We start from the raw sequence: 20,841 nt of genomic DNA on the forward strand, positions 1-20,841 counted from the left end.
ATATGGTTATAGTTGAAGTGTTTAGTCCTGCTCTTTAAAATATAGTTAAAATATAAAATGCAGCTAAATTTCATATCCTATCTTAACATCTAATGGGTTTATTATTGTACCTTTAAAGAATTAATAATTTTTTTTAATTTCTCAGTTTTGATTTCTAAGGTTAATATTGACAGATATAACCTAAATAAATAAGGCTTTTTTTTTTAAGCAATGTAAAGGAATTCTGAGCCAAAAAGTTTGAAAACAGCTGCCTTGTTCCTCAACATACACGTGCTCAAAAGACCAAAAGGTCTTGGGATCACCTGCATCCCTGTTAGAAAGGACACCTTTAGGCCCCAATCCAGACTCACCAAACCAGAATCTGAATTTTAACTAGATCCTCAGGTGATTTTCTGCACACTACAGTTTAACAAGCACTCCTCTAGGTAATTTGAGTATTGGTAGTATCTTAAGATTTATATCAGGTTTTATTTAATTATATCAGATAATTATTTAGATTAAGATTGGGCAAATTGAGTCCCAATGACCAAAGGTCTCTACAGCTGTTTTATAATTAAAGTTTTATCGGAATATAAACATACTAATTTCTTTATTGTCTGGCTCTGTTTTTGCACTACCAGAGAAGAATAGAGTAGTTGTGATAGCTACTGTGAATTACTTTCAGTTTCTTTGCAGAAAAATCATGTTGACTCCTGATTTAAAGCTATGAAAATAAATTATGAAATAAAAAAACTTGGCATAAAATGATAGTAACTTCAAATTTTTTATATATATAAAATGTAAGATTTAACTGATTAGTAACTGAACAGCTGCTAGCCGCCAGACATTGTATTATGCACTTTCATATTTATTATCCTAGTAAAATATATTTAATTATCATGACTGTACTATAAATTTTACCATTTTATAATGATATTTTAAATTCTATGTTCAGCTGATGTAGTTGTTTGAACATCAGAATCCCTTTCAATTTAGAACTACAAAATTTGTTCATTTTCTATAGTTTTTACTTTTATTACATAACATTTATTGTACAGCTTTGTGTCCTTCCAGTTATTTATTAATCATGAATTTATGAGAGTCTTTTAAAAGTCAAGCTGGTATTCATAAGTCTTGTTTCATTTCTTTGGAAATATGAAACAACTCTATGCTGTTTAAAAGTCAAGCCTTGAGAGCCACCTTGTGGATTTCTGGTTTCTTCATTCATCTCAATTCTGAGAACTTTCACTAACGTAAATAATGCGGGTTTATTGTTTAATTATTGTTACTGTAATGCTTAACATTAAGTGCTCACTAGTTTCAGGCATTGTTTTTATTACTTTATATAACTCATTCAATTCTTAAAACCTGTGATATTGCTGGTATTATCCCTTGATACAGAGTATGTGTAAATCAAATATAGCATGAAATATTCTAGAACATATTATAATAATTTATATGGAGAGATTTTCAAATGATGTTTATTTAAGGCAGTGTCACCAAGCACAAATTCACAGATCACTATACTGAGAGAAGAGTAACAGAGAAATGAAAAGTTTTAATACAACTGGGTAGACTTGAAAATCCCTAGTCACTTTTATTATACCTTTTTTATATTTCTATTATACTTGATTTTTATCCTGATCTAATGTTATTGGATTTTTTTTCAAGAAGAATGAATTGCACACACATTTATTAAGAACATTGTCCTATTCACCATTATATTCCCCCGCCTTTCATAGAGTATTTGTTGGATAGTAGGTATCCCAGAATTACTTTTCTTCTTCGCTTTTATTCCTCTAAGACTGACATTATAATAGATGTTTCACTTTAGTTTTCTTATCTGATCTGCATGATTGTGCTGTTCTTTATGATTCTTGTTCTCATTTTACAAGTAAGGAAACTAAAACTGAGAAAGTAAATAATTTTCACAGAGAATCTCATATTAAGTAGTGAAGACGTGATTTGAGCCAGTCTGACTCCAAAGTCCACTGTTTTCACTACACTATGTCCTGTTTGTTCAAAAGCAAACAGATCAAATCCAATCTGGGACTTTCTGAAGACCTTAGGACATGGAGCCTTTTTTGTTTTCATTTTTTTAATAAAGTAGAAGAACATTTCTTCATAACTATATCCCTCACTTCTCCTAAAGAGAGGCTTTAAAAAGTGAACCCCTCCACAGTGCGTATTATAACAAAAGATAAAAGGTCATCTTTCTCAGTGTTTTCTCAGAGCTCTAAAATTTAAGAGTATTCTTCTTGTGCTACGTAGTACATTCCTTCATATTTCTTGAAGTGCCTTTGAACGTAAATGATATTAACATTCTAGCAATTTCAAGGGAACTATTATTGTTATGGTAGGAGACATTTCTTCCCATGTTTTTGAAAAATGGGAAATTAAGAACCCAAAACATTAAAATTTAATTAGAAGGTAAATTTGCTATGGTAGTACATAGAAATTTAGCCTCATGCCTCCTGTTATATAGCTAAATCCCTACTGTGCCACAGTGATGCTTTACCCCTAAGTGTTTAGATGATTACCTCAATTCCTGACTTACTAAGGTCTTTAAAAGCACTTCTTTACAGTTTCATTCAACACAGTATAATTTTATTTGTATAAATAACAAATAAAACTCCATTAAGAAAATCCTCCCTTTCTCTGTATGTATGTGTGTGTGCACATGTGCATGTAATAAGGCTGTTTCTCTGCCTTAGCTGGAACTGAAATGAGTCTTTTCTTTCTGGTAGGTAACATGTACACCTCAGGATTTCTCATATAATTTTCATCTTTAGTATCAAAGTCACCCCCAGGGGGAAAACTACCTATATTTCTGGATTTGTCCACTGAAACAAGAAGGTAGGAAAAGGAAAGTAACATCTCCCAAGAGCAAGTTTAACCTTTAGAAATGGAGTTTAGGGTTCTCCCTGGGCATAAGAGTATCTCAGGACTTATAAATGATGCCCAAACCAACAGAGCACATTCACAAAAAGCTCTGGTTGTAATTTTACCTCTAAGAAGGTTTGTGGCCTTGGACAGCTAAACATTTCTGAAACATACTTTCTCTTCTATCTAATGGAATAAAATGGAGTAAATGATACCTATTCTAATGGTTTACTATGAGAAACAGAAAGAATGATGTATGAAATTATTTTGGAAACTGAACAATTATAAGACTTTACTTAACATAGAAATCTATTTTTAGAAAATATATATACTAATAACTAAATTTTAAAATGGCAAAAGGATAATAAACAATATGGATAGTATTTTCTTAATTTACCCTATATATTTTACTTTTATACTCTCCCCTACAAAGACTGTGTCTTAAGAAACCACTGTTTTCTATAAAATAGGACATAACTCAAGGAATAGTAGCAGTTTATAAAAGTAAGTATATAATTAAGGTTACATATATATTCATTATTAAGCCATTGTTTTCCATTATGATTTTAATTTTAAGTTAAATGAATCCTTCAATTAGAATTTTCAGACTCTGTTTTACTTGAGATCTGAGTCAAATCAATTTTTTCTGTTAGGGACAAATTTTTAGCAGGCTTTAACTATTCTTGTACTGGATTGAGTATTCCCATCCATCCTTGTACCGTATATTTCTGATTTATGGCCACTGATGTGAGTTCAATTTTTTTATATATATCAGTGATGTTAAGAGTTTGTCGTGTAGGTAGAATTTCTATCACGTAATAAGCCTTGTGTCTGTAGTTATTGAAAATATTTATTGAACAATTTATAATATTAGGAAGAATCAATAATAATATGTAGTACCCTCAAGCTACTTTAAAGTATAATTTTCTGACTTTTTATTATATAAATCTATCAATCATTTCCTTGTTGTTTTTATAAGTTCAGCTTTAGCCTTTGCCTAAATCAATGGCAACTGGATCAATGCCAATTTGATTTAGTTTTCTGATGCTTACTGTTACAGCTTGCTTTATTTTTGCTTGAGCAGCTTCAGTGTCACTATGGCCAAGTAAAATTAGCATCATCTCTTCCTTGAAGAGATGGTATCTGTTAACTAAAGACAGCATAACAGACTAGTAGTAGCCCAGGCGTGTTGGCTCACTCCTATAATCCCAACACTTTGGGAGGCTGAGGTGGGCAGATCAGTTGAGGTCAGGAGTTCGAGACCAGCCTGGCCTACATGGTAAAACCCCATCTTTACTAAAAATAGAAAAATTAGCTGTGCGTGATGGCAGGCACCTATAATCCCAGATACTGGGGAGGCTGAAGCAGGAGAATCACTTAAACCCGGGAGGCAGAGGTTGTAGTGAGCCAAGATCACATCATTGCACTCCAGCCTGGGCAACAAGAATGGAACTCCATCTCAAAAAAAAACACAAACAAAACTAAACAGAGTAGTAGTAGTAGGGATGGTTAATAGCCCCATTTATTTTATTTTATTTTATTACTTTAAATATATGCAAAATATAATCTTCACAGAGTTTATTCTTTCCTCTGCCATATTTTATCAACCTCTTTTTCTCTTGGAGTATAACATAGTAATTCTACTATTATCAGTTACCACCACATAGGATGTCAAAAGTTTATTAGTACTTTTTAAATAAAATCAAACAAAATTAGTAAAAAACTGATGGCTTAATTGAATTTTTGGAAATATGACTTTTCTGTTTTCAAAGGGAGGTAACCTCTCAAAGAAAAGCTTTGGATCTAAGCAAACCTGTGTTTTAACGTTGATTCACACACTCTGCCTTTTTAACATCCTCAAGCCACATTTCATCACATATGAAGTGGGAATGATACCTATATTTTAAGATTTTTGTGGCTGGGCATGGTGGCTCATGCCTGTAATACCAGCACTTCGGGAGGCTGAAATAAGCGGGTCACCTGAGATCAGGAGTTCAAGACTAGCCTGGCAACATGGCAAAACCCCCTCTCTAAAAAAAAAAAAAACTGAGTGTGTTGGCGTACACCTGTAGTCCCAGCTATTCGGGGAGGCTGAGGCAGGAGAATCACTTGAACTTGGGAGGCGGAAGTTGCAGTGAGCCAAGATCATACCACTGTACTCCAGCCTGGGTGACAGAGGGAGACTCCATCTTAAAATAACAACAACAAGATGTTTGTAATAAATAAGGTAACAACTCTACCTTACTGACACATGGTAGACACATTCTGTAAATGTTTACCCATGATGTGCTTTGAAGAGGAAGAAGAAAACAGCTTTAAACAATAATAGATATGGCAAAAATTAAATTTAAATGCTTTGGAACAATAAAAAATAATACTGGATTGTAAAAGGCAATAAGCAGGTTGATAGAAATATTAGAAACAGCAAGAACAGACTAGTTAATGTCTACATGTTATTTGTACACTTGTTAAATTTAATAACTTACAACATGAAGTTTCCCGTAAGTAAATAAGCAAAAAGAAGAAATAAAGTGGGTAAACAAACTTTGGATGAAAAAATTTGATAAAAAATTATGTAACATATATTTGTCAATATATTATCAAAATCTAGACATAATAGTATCCAATTCTGAAGACGATTTGAGGAGATTTTCTGTGGTATTGATCAATTCACCACTTTAAAAAAAAAATTGGTAATATATTTTAAAAGCCAAGCCAAGGCTCTTATTCCAGACCTTTTAACTTTGAAATTCTAAACCTGGGAATATTTCAAAGGAAAGATTAAAAGAAAAAGTTAATGTATACCAAGATTAAACAGTTCAGAGGAAATGTAAAAGAGAAGCAGATTAATTCAAGCCAGTAGTTTTAGATTTCAATAGGCAGCAATAGGGAAAAGGACATTCCAAAGAGAACATGGGCAAAGGAAAAAAAGGAAAACTCTGGGTTTATTTGGAGAATAAAAATGTTCCTTATTCACTGGAATATAAGGTGCATGGAGGGCTAGGCATGGAGAGACAATGGAAGACTTTAAATTCCATGCCTAGGCTTTTAGACTTTATATGCAGTGAGAAGCTATTGAAGATTGTTGAAGAGTCAAGTTTTGTGGCCAAAATTCATGTACTGAAAAGTAGGATTCACTTTCTTCCAAGCAAGAGACATTGTCATTGCCCATGTGTTCATTTCAGTGTAGTCTAACATATGATTCACTTTGAATAAGTGAGATTCTTTTTAAAGAACATAGTAGCATTGAAATTTTATCCTTATTTTTGTTGTGGAAATTTTGATTGTGGCAATTTTTGTTTCTGTGCTTTAAGATTTTAGTAGCATAGAATTTTATGTATTTTAGAAGCATAGAATAAATTTCTTACAGTACATTTATATATCTTGTTAAGGAATCATGCTGTTTTGGCAAAAGTATGTTAATTAGAATATTGTTTTTCACACATTTGAAAATACTTGAGGAAGCACTCTAAAGGCATCAGATCAATAATGTTATAAATTCCTAGGGGTAGAGAGATTTGTAATGATATAATTTAAAATCAAAAACACATTTCATGTGATTTAATTTTATTTTTCTATTTATTTATTTAAAGATGGCCAAATGAATTTCAATAATGCAATTTTAGATGAGATTTATCTTTTTCTAATTAGGGTTCTCTCTCTGGAATACCAACTTGTTTCTGTTAATAATCAGGACAGTCCATATGGGAACCAGGATTATCTTTCAAGGAATATGACATGAAACAGAGCAAATGGTATTTTCTTTCTCCCAAGTTAAAATGCATAATTAACACAGTCAGAACGACATATGGAAATTAGTTATTGGGATTAGGCTAGTCTGGGTGATTATGACTTGTTTGTGTACACATGAGCCTTAAACTGTTTTTCATCGTGGTCACTCAGCAAGTATTTACTGAGTATAACTGGTTACCAATCACTGTAATGGATCAATAGGTATCAATATAAATAAAGTGCTGTCAACCTGTTTATAGTGGACTGAAGTAGACACATGTATCAGTTAGGATTTAGTAAAGGAAACAGAAACCAAGGTATATTTTAAAGAGAAAAGAACTTATATAAGAAATTAGGTACTTACTAGAAATTTGGTAAAATCAGAAGAGTAGAAGTCCAGGGCTACTACGTAGAACTCTTGAATTTAACAACTGGTTACATGATGGTGATGAGCAGTTAAAAAGCCACAACTATTACTACAGATACTTTCCAACATTCGTGAACACACCAGAAAACCAAATTTTCAATGTATAGTACCTCTGTTAAAACTTTCAGCCCTTCTGTCTCCAAAATCTTCCTTGCCAGAAAAATACAAGAGATTGTTATATCTTCATTTCCATCATCTGGATCTTGCCTGAGTGCTTTTAATAGCAGAGTGGACCTTGTCATCTGGTACCCTTACTGTATGAGATCTAGGAAATTATATTCCAGCCCATGCAATACAGTAAGGAAGGAGGTGAGAACAGATATTATATGTACACTAATATTATTTGCTTTAGTTGGAAGTGGAAATATTTTTTAGGGAGAAAAAGTAGCCATCCCTTTACCCTTATGGAGCTTATATTCTGGAAGGACAAAAAGATTAAACAACTAATTAAATAATAGATTTTAATTACATTTGAAATAAATAATAAAGAAGGATAAAGTGTTAAGAAAAAATTGAGTTGGACAATCTAATCTAAACAGATGATGTTAGAGGATGGTGTTTGTTGACCAACAAAGTGACATTTAAGCTGATCTGAAGGCTAGGAGTTGACAGAGCAAAAGAGGACAGACAAGTATTCAAAGAAAAGGCTGACATCCAAAAATAATAATAGCACATTGAAGCAAATAAGTAAAACAAGTCAAAATGACTAAAATGTAACGAGTGATAGGGAGTGGCAGATGGCAACTGTGTGGCATGAGTCTAACCTAGGCAAGGACAGGATGTAATATCCTCAGTTGCTTGCTGTCAACTTTTTAAAGATCATGTTATTTAATCATATATGTGTATTAGTTCAGAAGTAAATGTTGGGAAGTAGTTACATTTTAACTTTATTTTTAAAAGCATTTACACTGATTTTTTATCTCATGAGTAGGAAAATGTCATGTAAAGTCATGGAAGGAAGTTCTGCCTGCTTTCACTGGGGGAAAAGAATATAATGCCTTACTTGTGCTGATGGATTATCTTAGCAGTTGCCCATTCCATTCGAATTTTACTCTAAATCCCTGTGTGGAAAGTTCACTTGTGAAAATGGAAAGATGAAGTCAGAGGAAACCAAGCTTAGACAATTCTGAAACTACACACCTTACTTCCTTTACCTTTTCACAGCTAGTATTCTTTTTTGCTAGATTTCCATGTGTAGAAACACTTTATCCAGTGAGTATAGTATTAGATCTCAAATGGCTTCCGTGGAGAATCCAAATCATCTGTTCACAGAATGTGAACAAGATAAAGTATATCTCTGTAGTTATTCAGACAATAGCAAAACCTGGACTCCATGTAGTGCTAGCTTTGGAGAACCAAGTAGAAAAAGCAGTGATTTTTCTGATGCTTCAGAAAGCAGCAGGCATCTTATAGTAAACAAGTTTAGCTCCATAACTCATGGTTTTAACAATCTCTTCTCCCTTCCTTTCTCCAAATGAAACTTCTGTTAAAAAGCTTATCTTTCTTTTGAGGAAAGATTTATACAACTACCATTGTGTGTTTACCTGTGTGCATAGGTGTATATGTTTTAATATAAAAATATTGCATTATGTTATATATACCTTTTTGTTTTTTTCATTTAGTAATGTATCAAGCAGGTCTTTGCAATCAACTCAGAAAGATGGGTTTTATTCTTTTAGCAACTGTATAATATGCCACAATGTAGATATTACAGTAATTGATTTACTGAGTTTTGTATTGATGGATACTTTTATTGTTTCCAGTTGCCTTTTATTGTTAACAATGCTACAGTAAACATTTTTGCTCCTATTCTTATAATGATATACATTGGAAAAATTCCTAGCAGTGAAATTTATCTATCATGTACCACATGCATTTAAATCTTCAATAAATGGTCCCAAATTGCCTACTGGGGATATTTATGCTTTCTCCAGCAGTTGTTACAGATGGCCCTCCAGGTCTATGGGTTCCATGAATTCAGCCAACTGTGGATAAAAAGTATTTGGGGGAAAAAAATGATGGTTGTGTCTGTACTGAACATGCACAGATGACTTTATCTTATCATTATTCTCTGAACAATACAGTACAACTACTTATATAACATTTACATTGTATTAGGTATTATAAGTAATCTGGAGAAGATTTAAAGTATACAGGCAGATTGTGTAAGTTATATGCAAATATCACACCATTTGATATAAGGGTCTTAAGCATCCATGGTTTTTTGGTGTCTACAGAGGAGAATAAGGGGTTCCTTCAATCAGTCTCCCATGGATATTATGGGAAGACTGTACTTTCCCCACATAACTTTGCCAGCACTGGGTAGTCTTAATGTTTTTCACTTTATAACAGATTAACAGGCAAAAAATGGTACTTCATTATTATTTTGATCAGCAATTCTTTAATTATGAGTGAAACTGAGCATTTTTTATGTTGGCTATTTGTATTTCCTATTCTTTAAATTGTTTATAACCTTGGTCCATTTTGTACTAAACTGCATTTAATACCATATATGTTACATAAACTTTTTCTGTTTAATCCTTGATGTTTATTTTTGTTTGTTTGTTTGTAATTGTTTTTTACCATGTAAAAATTCTGTAAATTTATTTATTTACTCTGGGTTTTATGTCTTGCATATAAAAGCCATACCTACTTCAACTGTGATTTCTTCAAGTCTTATATTTTATTTTTATTATTAAATACTTGATGTCTGGAACCTATTCCAGATAGTGGTGGGCCCATCATCTTTTCCTACTCACTGTATTTTCCATTGATTTAAAAGTTTAATATACAACATTCCCATATTTACGAGTCATTTCTGAACTTTCTATTCTGTGTCATTGATCTTATTGTTTCTTCTTTCGTATCAAACTGTTTTACTTGTTTTGTTTTTATAGGATTCTCAATAACTGGTTGGATTAAATATCATGATTATTCTTCAGTTGTAGAATTTCTCCTGGATAAGTTTACAGTCTTACTTTTCAGGGTGAATTTTAGTATTGCCACCAGGAAATCATGTTAATATTTTAGTTGAGTTAGTGCATTGATTTTATAGACTAAGTTAATGAGAATTGGTATTTTTACCAAATCAAGTTTTCCCATCTCAAAAGTAAGATATATCATTTCTTGAATGTTCTTCAACAATATTATAAAACTTTATATAAATCCTGCCTATCTCTTACTATTTCTATTTTCACTCCTATAAATGTGATATTTTTCACTTTTATTTTGTGAGTTATTATATGTGTATATATATATAGTATGTATATGTCTTTTTATAAAAGACCTTTATAAAATATTCTATTTTATATTAAAGATTAATATTTTTATATTAAAATTAAAGAAAATAAAAATACATTTTTATTTTTTAAAGAAAAATACAATGTAAAATATATTTTATATTAAGAAAAAGAAAGAATGTTTTTATAAAAGAAAGCCTTTTATAAAAATATTAAATTTTTAAGACTATCGTCTTTCCAACTTCTTTTGTTATTTTATTGTGTATATTTTGGTCAGTACTCAGTTTTCTAAATGAGTATTTATCTACAACAAGTGATTATTTTACAATTATACCTTTCCAGTATTTATATTCTTTATTATTTTCTCATATCTAATATTATTATCTAGAACATCAACAGGCTGATACTGAACAACTTTGCCTACTTCCTAATTTTAATGGGTATACTCTGAGTGTTTGCTATTAAGCATAGTTTGAGATATATATTGTCATCTCTAATCATCAGAACTGAATGTAGCCTTTTGTCAAATTTCAGTCTCTGGACATGATCATAATATTCTTTCTTTTTTGAATTCTTAACTATATTAATATATTAAGTGTAATGGCCTTGCATTCTGGGGTTGAAGAGTACTTAGTTGTGGTGTTTTGTTTCAATGCATTGATGACTTCTGTTTTCTAAAGTTCTTGACTATTTAGATTAATATTTATAAGAGAGATATTGTTTCTGTATTCACTTTTCTGCTTTGTCAGTGCCATTATACTGGTCTGTAGAATCAGTTTAAGTGTTCTGTTTTCTGGCTCAATTTATATAATGGTCTTGGAGTGACAAAACTATAGGGTTGGAGTACACATTAGTGGTTGCTAGGGGTAGAAGTTGGGAAGAGTTTAACTATAAAGAAGTAGCATGAGGGAATTTTTTTGGGTTGTGAAACTCTTCTTGATTATGATGGTGGCTACACAAACATATATATGTGTTAAAATTCTTTGATGCTCACTCAAAGTAGAAAAATAGTTTTGCTTTATGATAATTTTTAAAATCAGATGAGAAACATCCCTGGGCCTCATCTGGGATTTAAAGATAGTTAAGAATAAAAAACCCAGACTTATTTTCAGATTGTTGTCACTTCAAGTTTATAATGAACCAATAAAAAAATATGCACACAGTATAGAAGAATAGAAATAAAAGTGACTCCTACCTCCTCCTAGTTTCTCACAGAGACCAAAGAGATATACCCAGTCGGTGGCCACTGACACTGGTTGAACCATGTGCTCAAGTGGGAGGTGCTATGTCAGTACTCCAAGATCCACCTGTTAACTTTATAAGAAACATCTCCATCACAGATACATACTTCCTATGTTTAACTTCTAACTGTCATTCGTGCCACAGCAGGCCTAGCCATGACCTACCTCAAGTGGGCTTTGACTAAGAAATCTATATTTATTTATAAGTACAGCAGAACATTTCAATGCAGGGGATCCACAGATAACAGAGTTCTCCTGAAACCAAACTGCAATCCAGCAATATGATTTGTACAGAATATCTCCTCCAACCAATAGTTTTAGTTTCCTCTGTCGGCTTTGAACGTCCACTCTTGAATATTAGAGAATAAATAAAGTAAGTGGAATGTTTCTCCTCTCCCGACCTTTGGCCTCTGAAGGAGCTCTTAGCAAATACACCGCAATTGGATTTTTTTCCATATTCATAAGAGCTGCTTTAAGATTACAGTAACAATATTGCTTGTCTGAAAAGATGAACGCTGAGGCAATGAGATCCAAGTGTAATTAGTCGTAAAGTATATGTATAAAATAATTTCTAGCAGGGTGACTGCGCTCCACAAGAATAAAGTAAGAATGCCCTTCCCTTTAAACTTTAAGAAACTCTCCTCTTTTGTTATGTATATGTACCTATTTTGTTTTAGACCCTTGAGAGGCTCAAAATGTATAAGTTGTTATTTACTTGGCTGGCCACTAGATGGTGTGGTTTGTTAATGCATTACTTTTGGTTTTATAATTGAAGCAGATTTCATGGAATGCTATTTTCTTAGATCATTTTATTAGTTAAATATTATTAACTTAGAAGTTTAAAATTTTAAGTGATCTGAGAGATAATCGGTATGACAATGTGTAGACTGGAACCCCAGTCCCCTGAAATCTTACTCCCTGCCATTGTCATGCCCTTAAGTAAAAAGTGTGGGGTAAAAATTTCAAAAAGAAATTCTTGAATTGATAATGAGATTTTGAGAGCAATAGCAAATAAACACATGATGTGATGGACAATCAGAAGCTTTAACTATATAAACATTTCTTTAAATGTTTATCTAAGGTCTTTAATTTTTCACAAAAATTTTGTCTGTTGTATAGTGAATCTTCAGTGAGTCTTTTAAGTCCTTCTGTATAGCACTTATACAGGTTGCATATAAGTATACTAAATCCCACTTCTGAGCTCAGATTAGGCCAAAGAACAGAACCAGAAGTGACGTTATTACAGTAGTTCGCCCTGAACCGTGGGGGATATTTCCAAGATAGGAAACCCCAGATAGTAGTGAACTAGCTCTATTGCTATCAGTCAAGGTACATTTCTGTTCATGTCTTCCTCCCACAAATTTAATGCCTTTTTCATCTTAACTATGTATCACACACTGTAGCTGTAACTTTTGCCATCTGAGATGCAACAGCAAAACTAACACAAATTTCTTTTTTCTTCTTCATCATTTCATGAATAGGAGATTTGTTTCTCTTACCATGGATTTTAGCAACCTCAGCATACAATTTTGGGTTTTTTTTTCCTTAAGTTGAAAACTTTCACCTCTTTACTTAAAGGAAACACCTTATGGCTTCTCTGTGCCAAATTCAAATTGCTAACATCACTAATGTTGAACTTCAGGACCATTATTAAGCAAAATAAGAGTGACTTGAACACAAACACTGTGATCCTTCAACAGTCAGTCTGATAACCAAGCCTAGTACTAAGTGACTAATGAGTCAAGAGTGTCTACTGCTTAGATATGGTGGACAAAAGGATGGTTCATGTTCTGGGTTAGATGGAGTAGGACAGTGTGAGATTTCACTATGCTACTCAGAAGAGTATGCAACTTAAAACATGATTGGTTTATTTCTGGAATATTCCATTTAATATTTTTGGACCACAGTTGACCTCAGGTAATGGAAACCACAGAAAGCAAAACTACAGATAAGGAAGGACTACTGTATACTCAATGCACATTTATAGTTGAGGAGCTAAGGCAGATGGTCAATGCTTTGCTATCAAAGATCACCAAGAACACAGCTGTAGGTGAATAAAGTTGGGTTTATTGACTTATTGCAATGAGGAACATCATAGAGGAAGCATCATGGGGATCTCATTAAGAAGGGAGAGGGTCTCGAAGGCAGTGGGTCTGGAATAAAAGTAAAGTCTCTGAAGTAGATATGGACTTGTCAGAAAATATACTCAGAGAAAAGCCAGCCATTGTGGCTGGTATGGATGAGGTAGTAAGGGGATGAGATTGATTTTTGTAGGGCCTTGCATTATAATGACTCTGGCCTTTACTCTTAAGGAGTTGGAAAGCCACTGAGATTTAGTTTTATTTTGAATAGTGTATTTTTTGACGGCTAAGAAGCAGGCTAATACGACTCATTGCAAAAAGGGACATCTGGATGAAAGAGACACTTGCTTTTAACCTGTTTCCTTTTGCATTTTGTGATGTATTTTGCTATTACCTATTTTTTAAGATAGGTAATGTTACTTTTATGATTTTCCATACAGCATTATATACTAAGGCTTAGTAATATCTTAAGATGCTTAAAAATAATTTTCTGGTTTCTTTGATAAACTCATAAAACAGAAATGCTAAATAACAATTGCTTTTAAATACTAAATAATACTTATTCTTTCCTGGTATCTAGGTACAAAGGTCGAGAAATAAGCAAGTACGAGAATTATTCCCAGATGGTTTTAGTATTCATCATGCAGGAATGCTTCGGCAGGACAGAAATTTAGTTGAAAACTTGTTTTCTAATGGGCATATCAAAGTCCTAGTTTGTACAGCTACGTTAGCCTGGGGTGTCAATCTTCCTGCTCATGCTGTTATTATTAAGGTAAGAGCCTACCTTCCTTGACACATGGATTTGTGTGTGTCTTGAAGCAAACCTCTGGGTTGATTTATCTAGAAAAATATTGTGATTTGGCTGCTTTGTTGACACTGAATGTTATTTATAAAAGGTCAGAATTATTTTCTCCAATAAGAATCTAGTTTATATTGTGAAAATTTAACTCTATCACAGATGATGAAAAGATTAGTTAAAGTACACTTTTGAGATCTTTCCATATTTGCCTAATTTCAGTGTTCAGTTCATCGGGATTATATTTGTGTGTGTTTATGTAAATTTTTGTTAACTTTTCCTCATCTAGGGAACACAAATATATGCTGCAAAAAGAGGCTCCTTTGTTGACCTTGGAATTTTAGATGTCATGCAGATATTTGGTCGAGCTGGACGACCACAATTTGACAAATTTGGGGAAGGAATCATTATAACAACGCATGATAAACTCAGCCATTACCTCACTTTGCTCACTCAACGAAACCCAATTGAGAGTCAGTTTCTGGAAAGCCTTGCAGATAACCTAAATGCAGAGGTAAGATCTAATGAGTAAAAGTTTGGAATGGAATCATCAGTCTTAAGAATGACCAAGAAAGATAAAGGTTAAGTTGTTTGCTATTTTGCAGTATTTAGGATTACAACTTATGCCATGTAGTCATAAGACAAAATTGGCTGATTGGCATTATTGTTGATTATTTCAGAGGATTACAGAATGCAGATGATAACTGATAAGAATCTATTGCTAAAAGACCATACTTTTAAACTATGAGGCTGTGCTAGAGACCAGAAATCTAACAAAGACTACACAAAGTATGGAAACAGAAATAGCAGTAATAACTAATATTTGTATTGCACTTTTACAAAGTTTTAAATGAAATTTTTACTAAAGGTTTAATAAAATTTATAAAACTCTTAGCTCTATTAGGTCAGTTGATTAACTTTGTTATACCCAATGTGATTGAGTTAGAGTGTGATATTTTGTTGTGTGTGTGTGTGTGTGTGTGTGACTTTTATGTTAAGATTTACATAGCAGACCCTGGAAGCCTAGGTAACATCTCTGGTTGAGAGAATAAACATTCTTAAAATTTAGAGTATATGTATAGAACATTTAACAGGTTTGACTGTTTTTGTGACATTTCAAATTATTGCTTTGGTATCCAACACTTTCCTAGTTCAGTATTCTTTCATACCATTAACGTTGACTCAAACAATATTTGAAAGTAGGTAGGATATAAATAGTAAGTAAATGACTACTTTGAAATATTTACAATCAAATACTGCTTATTGTGTACAAGTCCTATATTAGGTATCTCTTAAAGAGCTTATAGAAATTTCATTTAACATTCCATTCATGTTATTTATAAGACTTTTTGGAGAATGAAAAACACACTTACTATTTTGTTTTCTTTATTAAGAAGCATATATTCCAAATGGGGAGAAAAAGACATGAAAAAATAGTGTAATAATGTTGCAAAGAAAGTTCTATAGAAGCATTCAGCAGAAGGAGAAAATAGGTTTGGCCCAGGCTATTAGGAAATTCTTGGTCCATGAATGTGGTGAAATTTGATCCAGTGAGAGTGTCTTTATTTTATGAGAAAATTGGGACTTTTAGGTGAAATGAGTAGAATAACAGCTTGTCTAGTGCAGAAGATCTGTGTTGGAGAGTAACCAGAGCCAGAATTGAGATGCTTATTCAAACAATGAATAAGTTTTAGAAGATAATAGAGAAAAAAGCATGAAAGGCCCCAGTTTCTATTAGCAAAATTAAAAGAAAATTTTCAAAAACTGAGAAATAAAATTGGAATCCAAAGGAAATACTATTGTAGCTCAATTTTAATCCTATTGGCTACTATAATTGTGTGGCTTAAATAATTAGGTCTTGGGTCAACAGTGCCTAATGTATGCAACAAAGTCTCTTAATGTAAAATGATAGTAGCAGTGAACTGAGGACCTGCTATACACCAGAGACTCTACTCAGTGCTTCATGTACCTTTTCTCATTTTCTCACTACTGCTGCTATAGAGATATTATCCTCAGAATTATGTGTAACTGACCCAAGGTCACTACGTTATAATTTTTGGGACTAGTATTCAGACTCAGATCTATTTAACTCTAAACCTAGTCTTTTCATTATAGCTTAGATTTATTTTATATAAAATGTAGTAAGTTAAAGGTGAATACATTTCCCTGTATTAATATATAGCATTTGCCCTCGACTAAGGCCTGTATTAGAAACATTTTCCAAAATGGCAGCCATAATTTTTCTGGCTTACAGTAAAAGGCATGGTTCTTTCATGCACTTTTTCTTAAAATGCATGTCAAGGAAGACTGTATCTCAGTAAACTTATGTCCTTGATAGCGTTTGTAATTGGTAAAATAAATACAAGTTGGCAATGTTATACAGAAGACACAAAGTCAGTAAAATACTGCTTTTGTCTTCAAGGAACTCTTTTTCTTAGGTATTGTAAAATAGCATCACTGAAACTATTTAATCAAGTCCTGAGAAATTAAAAATAATGGCCCATAAATTCATCAAATATTTATAAAGTACTTATTAAATATGTCATTTTCAGAAATGTTTGCTAACTATAAGCATAATTCCATTTAGTGATATAAAGGGTATTAAAACAATAAAACATATATCTTGACATTTTTAACCAATATAGTGAAGTATAGCCATTGTTGAACTAACTTGCTGATATTCTGATCCATTGGAATAGTTCCCTATTAAACTAAATTTTCCTATTAAGGAAACAAATTCTTAAATTATTGTTGAATGTGAAATTAAATTTGGCTATCTGTGGAAATCAAGTGTGAAATCAGTTTATAAAATGAATATGTGCTGTGTTCTTTAGGTAATGAATTTTTAAGTCTTTAGACTCCCCAAATCATTGCAAGACTCTACAGTTGCACTAATCAACATTAGGGTTGTGCATGGTTAAGAATGTTGCCTTTATTAATATCTTTGATATCCTGAGTATCAATTCTGACTATAGAAGAACTGGAGAAATTATTGTATTTAGTTACAATTTTAATGCAAACATGTTATGAGGCATATTTGCTTATCAATGCCTAATGGGACTGACTAAATAATCCTCAGACTGAAAGGTCACAAGTCTCATCCCTATATAAAGCCACTTAACTTTACACTGAGAGAAATACTAACGCTTATTAAAATTTATTCATCAGATATTACTGAGTACCTACTCTGGGCCAGCTCCCTATAGTCTGTTCTTCAAAACTATGTTAATCTTTCTTTCACCTTACATACTACATACATTTTTTTTACAGAATTCATCCCATCTCTGTAGAATATTATGCAAACACCTTGTCCTTGGATTTAAGGCCTCTGTAATCTGAACAACCTTCCTAATTCTGGCTGCAGTTACTCTCTAACACAGATCTTCTGCCCTAGACAAGCTGTTACTCTATTCACTTCACCTAAAATGTCCCAATTTTCTCACTTATAAAATAGAGATACTCTCACTGGATTGTTGTGAAAATTTAAGAAATGCCTATTCCAGGGTAGTTTATGATAAATGATAGAGTCACTCACCATTTTCTGATAGTCTGTTGATACTCAGCCCTGTTCATACTTATTGCCAGCACTGAAATTTTCCTTAAATAAATAAATGAATAGTAGCATAGTTTGTATGTATATTTACTAGCTTATATATACACATATATACACACATGCATACTCATGATGATTATAGTATTTGCTTGTTTTTATATGATTTCAATCAATTTTTTAAAATATATATACAAATAAACAATTGAGATAACCTTAAATACTGAAGTTTAAATAGGTAAGTTAGATATGAAGTGATACTGAGCCATATTCTAAATTGCCAAATTTGTGGGTAGATTTTATTTTTCTCTTTTATTTAACAGAACATTAAACTATCACACTATATACTAATGCCACTTTTAGAAATGTCATGTTAGATGCTTTTCTTTAAAAGCATTTTGAATAGATATTATGTGCTTCACACTGTGGATGGTGGGTTCATATAAGTCATTGTAGTTAGTTACGTATGTCTCACCTCCATTACCATGGAACTTCTTGAGGCCAGAGAGCATACTCTATTTGTTACTATATCCATTGTGCTTTATTTAGCACAGGCTTGTTACTGACTGACTGTATGATTTTGAGATGAATGAATAAATTTCAGACACACTATGAAAAAATACCTGTTTTATAAAGGCTCCTGTACTAAGTAGCCACTAGGTGACAGCAAATATTTACAAATACATTTTTATTTTTTGTCACTAGGTGACATTCAAATATTACTCTCAAAATAAGGTATAGCATCATAAATTTAACTTGATTTTCCTGAGTAGTCTTATCCTTTTTAGTGAACATTTATAAGACTTGCTTTAGTTGACCCCATCTTTGCTACCTACTTCTCCTTTCCTTAAATCATTATCAGTAGCAGTGATAAGTAATTGTTTAATGTTAATTTACTGTCTGATTTTGAAAATAATAGGAAGCTTATTTTATCCCTTACAAAATTGTCTACTCATAGGAGTTGTGTAATGTTACTTTAAAATCATATTCTAAGTTTATAAGAGAATATAGGTCATTATTTTAGAGTAACATCATAAAGTCATGATGGAATATAGGTTGTATATCTGTAGTTTAATACAATTTTGTCTGTCAAATAATGGATTTACAAAGGAGAGAAATTCTTGGATTTTTAGCCATATGGACAAACTAGTTTCATTTGCCTAAGTAGAGTAGAAAATATTTAACTGTTCTAGTTGTAAATCTTCAGGAATTATTGCACAACTCCCACACTGGCTCCATTTTAGTTCGTGCTGCTCTTAATTTGGTGGAAAGCCTTACAGTTTACATTAAATATATATATTTACCTACATTGTGGGTGGCTTAGTTATTTGTAAGTTGGTATAAATTTAAAAGTTAGTACACAGAATCTCCCTTATTATATTTTAACCTTTGGTAACTTCTCTGTTTTTGTAACAAATAGTATATCATAATATTACAATGAAAATTATACATTACTAAATCTCATCTTCAACTAACTAAAGACAGTTAAGCATCCACATATTTATTTCATGTAATTAGTTATACAGGATTATAATTTAAAATTATAATGTAGGAGTTAAATATGAAGGTTTTTCTTTAATATTAGTAATTTAGTAAATTTCTTTAAAATTACTAAATTGGGAGGGTTTGTTTTCCCTTTTTTTTTCTCCTAAAATTAATTATTTGTGTAGGGAACATCTCTTCTCCTTTAATTAAAGTATTAGGAGGTGAAAAAAAAATTCAGCCAAGGATTTAGGAAAAAAATACAACTATGAAATTTTACAACATGGGTAAATTTTTAAAGTAAAATAGGTACCTTAAGTAAAAATAAAATTACTACCTATAGATCCATTGGCTAAGGAAATATGTTTCTAAGAAACTTCTCATTGAAATTCTGTGTTAATATCATCTTCTAATAATTCTTTTCTCTTTGTTACATAGCTCTTATATGCTATTGCTGTGTTTTTAAATTATTAACCTTTGATTTTATTTAATTAATATATCATAAAGCTACATTAAATGCTATATAAAAAATTATGGTTTCTTTCAAGATATAGTCTGAAGAATTATCTACTGTTTATTTTGGTTCAAAGGCATGAATATTTTTTCCATAGGTTGTTTTAAATTTGCTGATAAATAAAAACTACTCCCTGTTCTTGTACATGAAGTAAAGTGTATGTACTATTAAAATGTATAAATCTCAACAAAATCTGCTTTGTTTTGTGCAAAAATGAGTGAATGTTTTATTGTCTTCATATTATTTATTTATACTCGCAGTCCTGCAGATGCATATCTTTAGAGGTAAAAGCTAATGTTATCCCCTCTCTGGTTTTGGTGATGACAGTATACAGAATTAGGATAAAAAGGAATAGCATTAGCAATGTTTTGTTGTTTTTATTCTGATGCACTCAGCACTTAAATTTTTCAGCAGTGTAGTCACATAAAATGAAATTAAAATAAATTGTATACTGAATAAGAAAAAAAAATAACAAAAATGTCCTTAATGCTATGTAGAATTAAACTCCCTTTAAAGAAGAATAATCATCTGCCATAATATTGAATAAGTTCAGTTCTAGAAGACAGGATTTCTCATGTAGCATTATCAATCAAATGAGGCAGGACTGATTTTAATTAATTGGCAAAGTGTTGTGTCCAGTCATTGTGCCTACCTTTTTAAAACTGCTGCATAATGATGTATTTTTAAAACTTCACCTCTGACAAAGTGGTCTTTGATGAAATGTTTATGTTCAACTTTAATTCATTACTTTAATTTTTCTCATATTTTTGATTTGCAGATTGCTCTGGGAACAGTAACTAATGTGGAAGAAGCAGTGAAGTGGATAAGTTACACTTATCTTTATGTACGGATGAGAGCAAATCCATTAGTATATGGCATCAGTCACAAGGCTTATCAGGTACAAAACTCATTTATTA

General features: G+C 31.9%; 1 protein-coding gene across 1 annotated transcript in view; it reads left to right on the forward strand.

Annotated features, from left to right (window-relative positions):
* The window catches only part of ASCC3 (activating signal cointegrator 1 complex subunit 3), a 363,321-nt gene that overhangs the window by 175,248 nt on the left and 167,232 nt on the right, over positions 1 to 20,841 (forward strand). The window contains exons 15-17 of the mRNA XM_012438418.3: positions 14,163 to 14,354; positions 14,668 to 14,892; positions 20,703 to 20,822. Coding sequence (XP_012293841.2) covers positions 14,163 to 14,354; positions 14,668 to 14,892; positions 20,703 to 20,822 — 537 coding nt within the window. The remainder of the gene's footprint in view (positions 1 to 14,162; positions 14,355 to 14,667; positions 14,893 to 20,702; positions 20,823 to 20,841) is intronic.

This window comes from Aotus nancymaae, unplaced genomic scaffold (assembly GCF_030222135.1).
Source record: "Aotus nancymaae isolate 86718 unplaced genomic scaffold, 86718_ANA_hifiasm-v0.15.2.pri h1tg000040l, whole genome shotgun sequence".
Taxonomy (NCBI): domain Eukaryota; kingdom Metazoa; phylum Chordata; class Mammalia; order Primates; family Aotidae; genus Aotus; species Aotus nancymaae.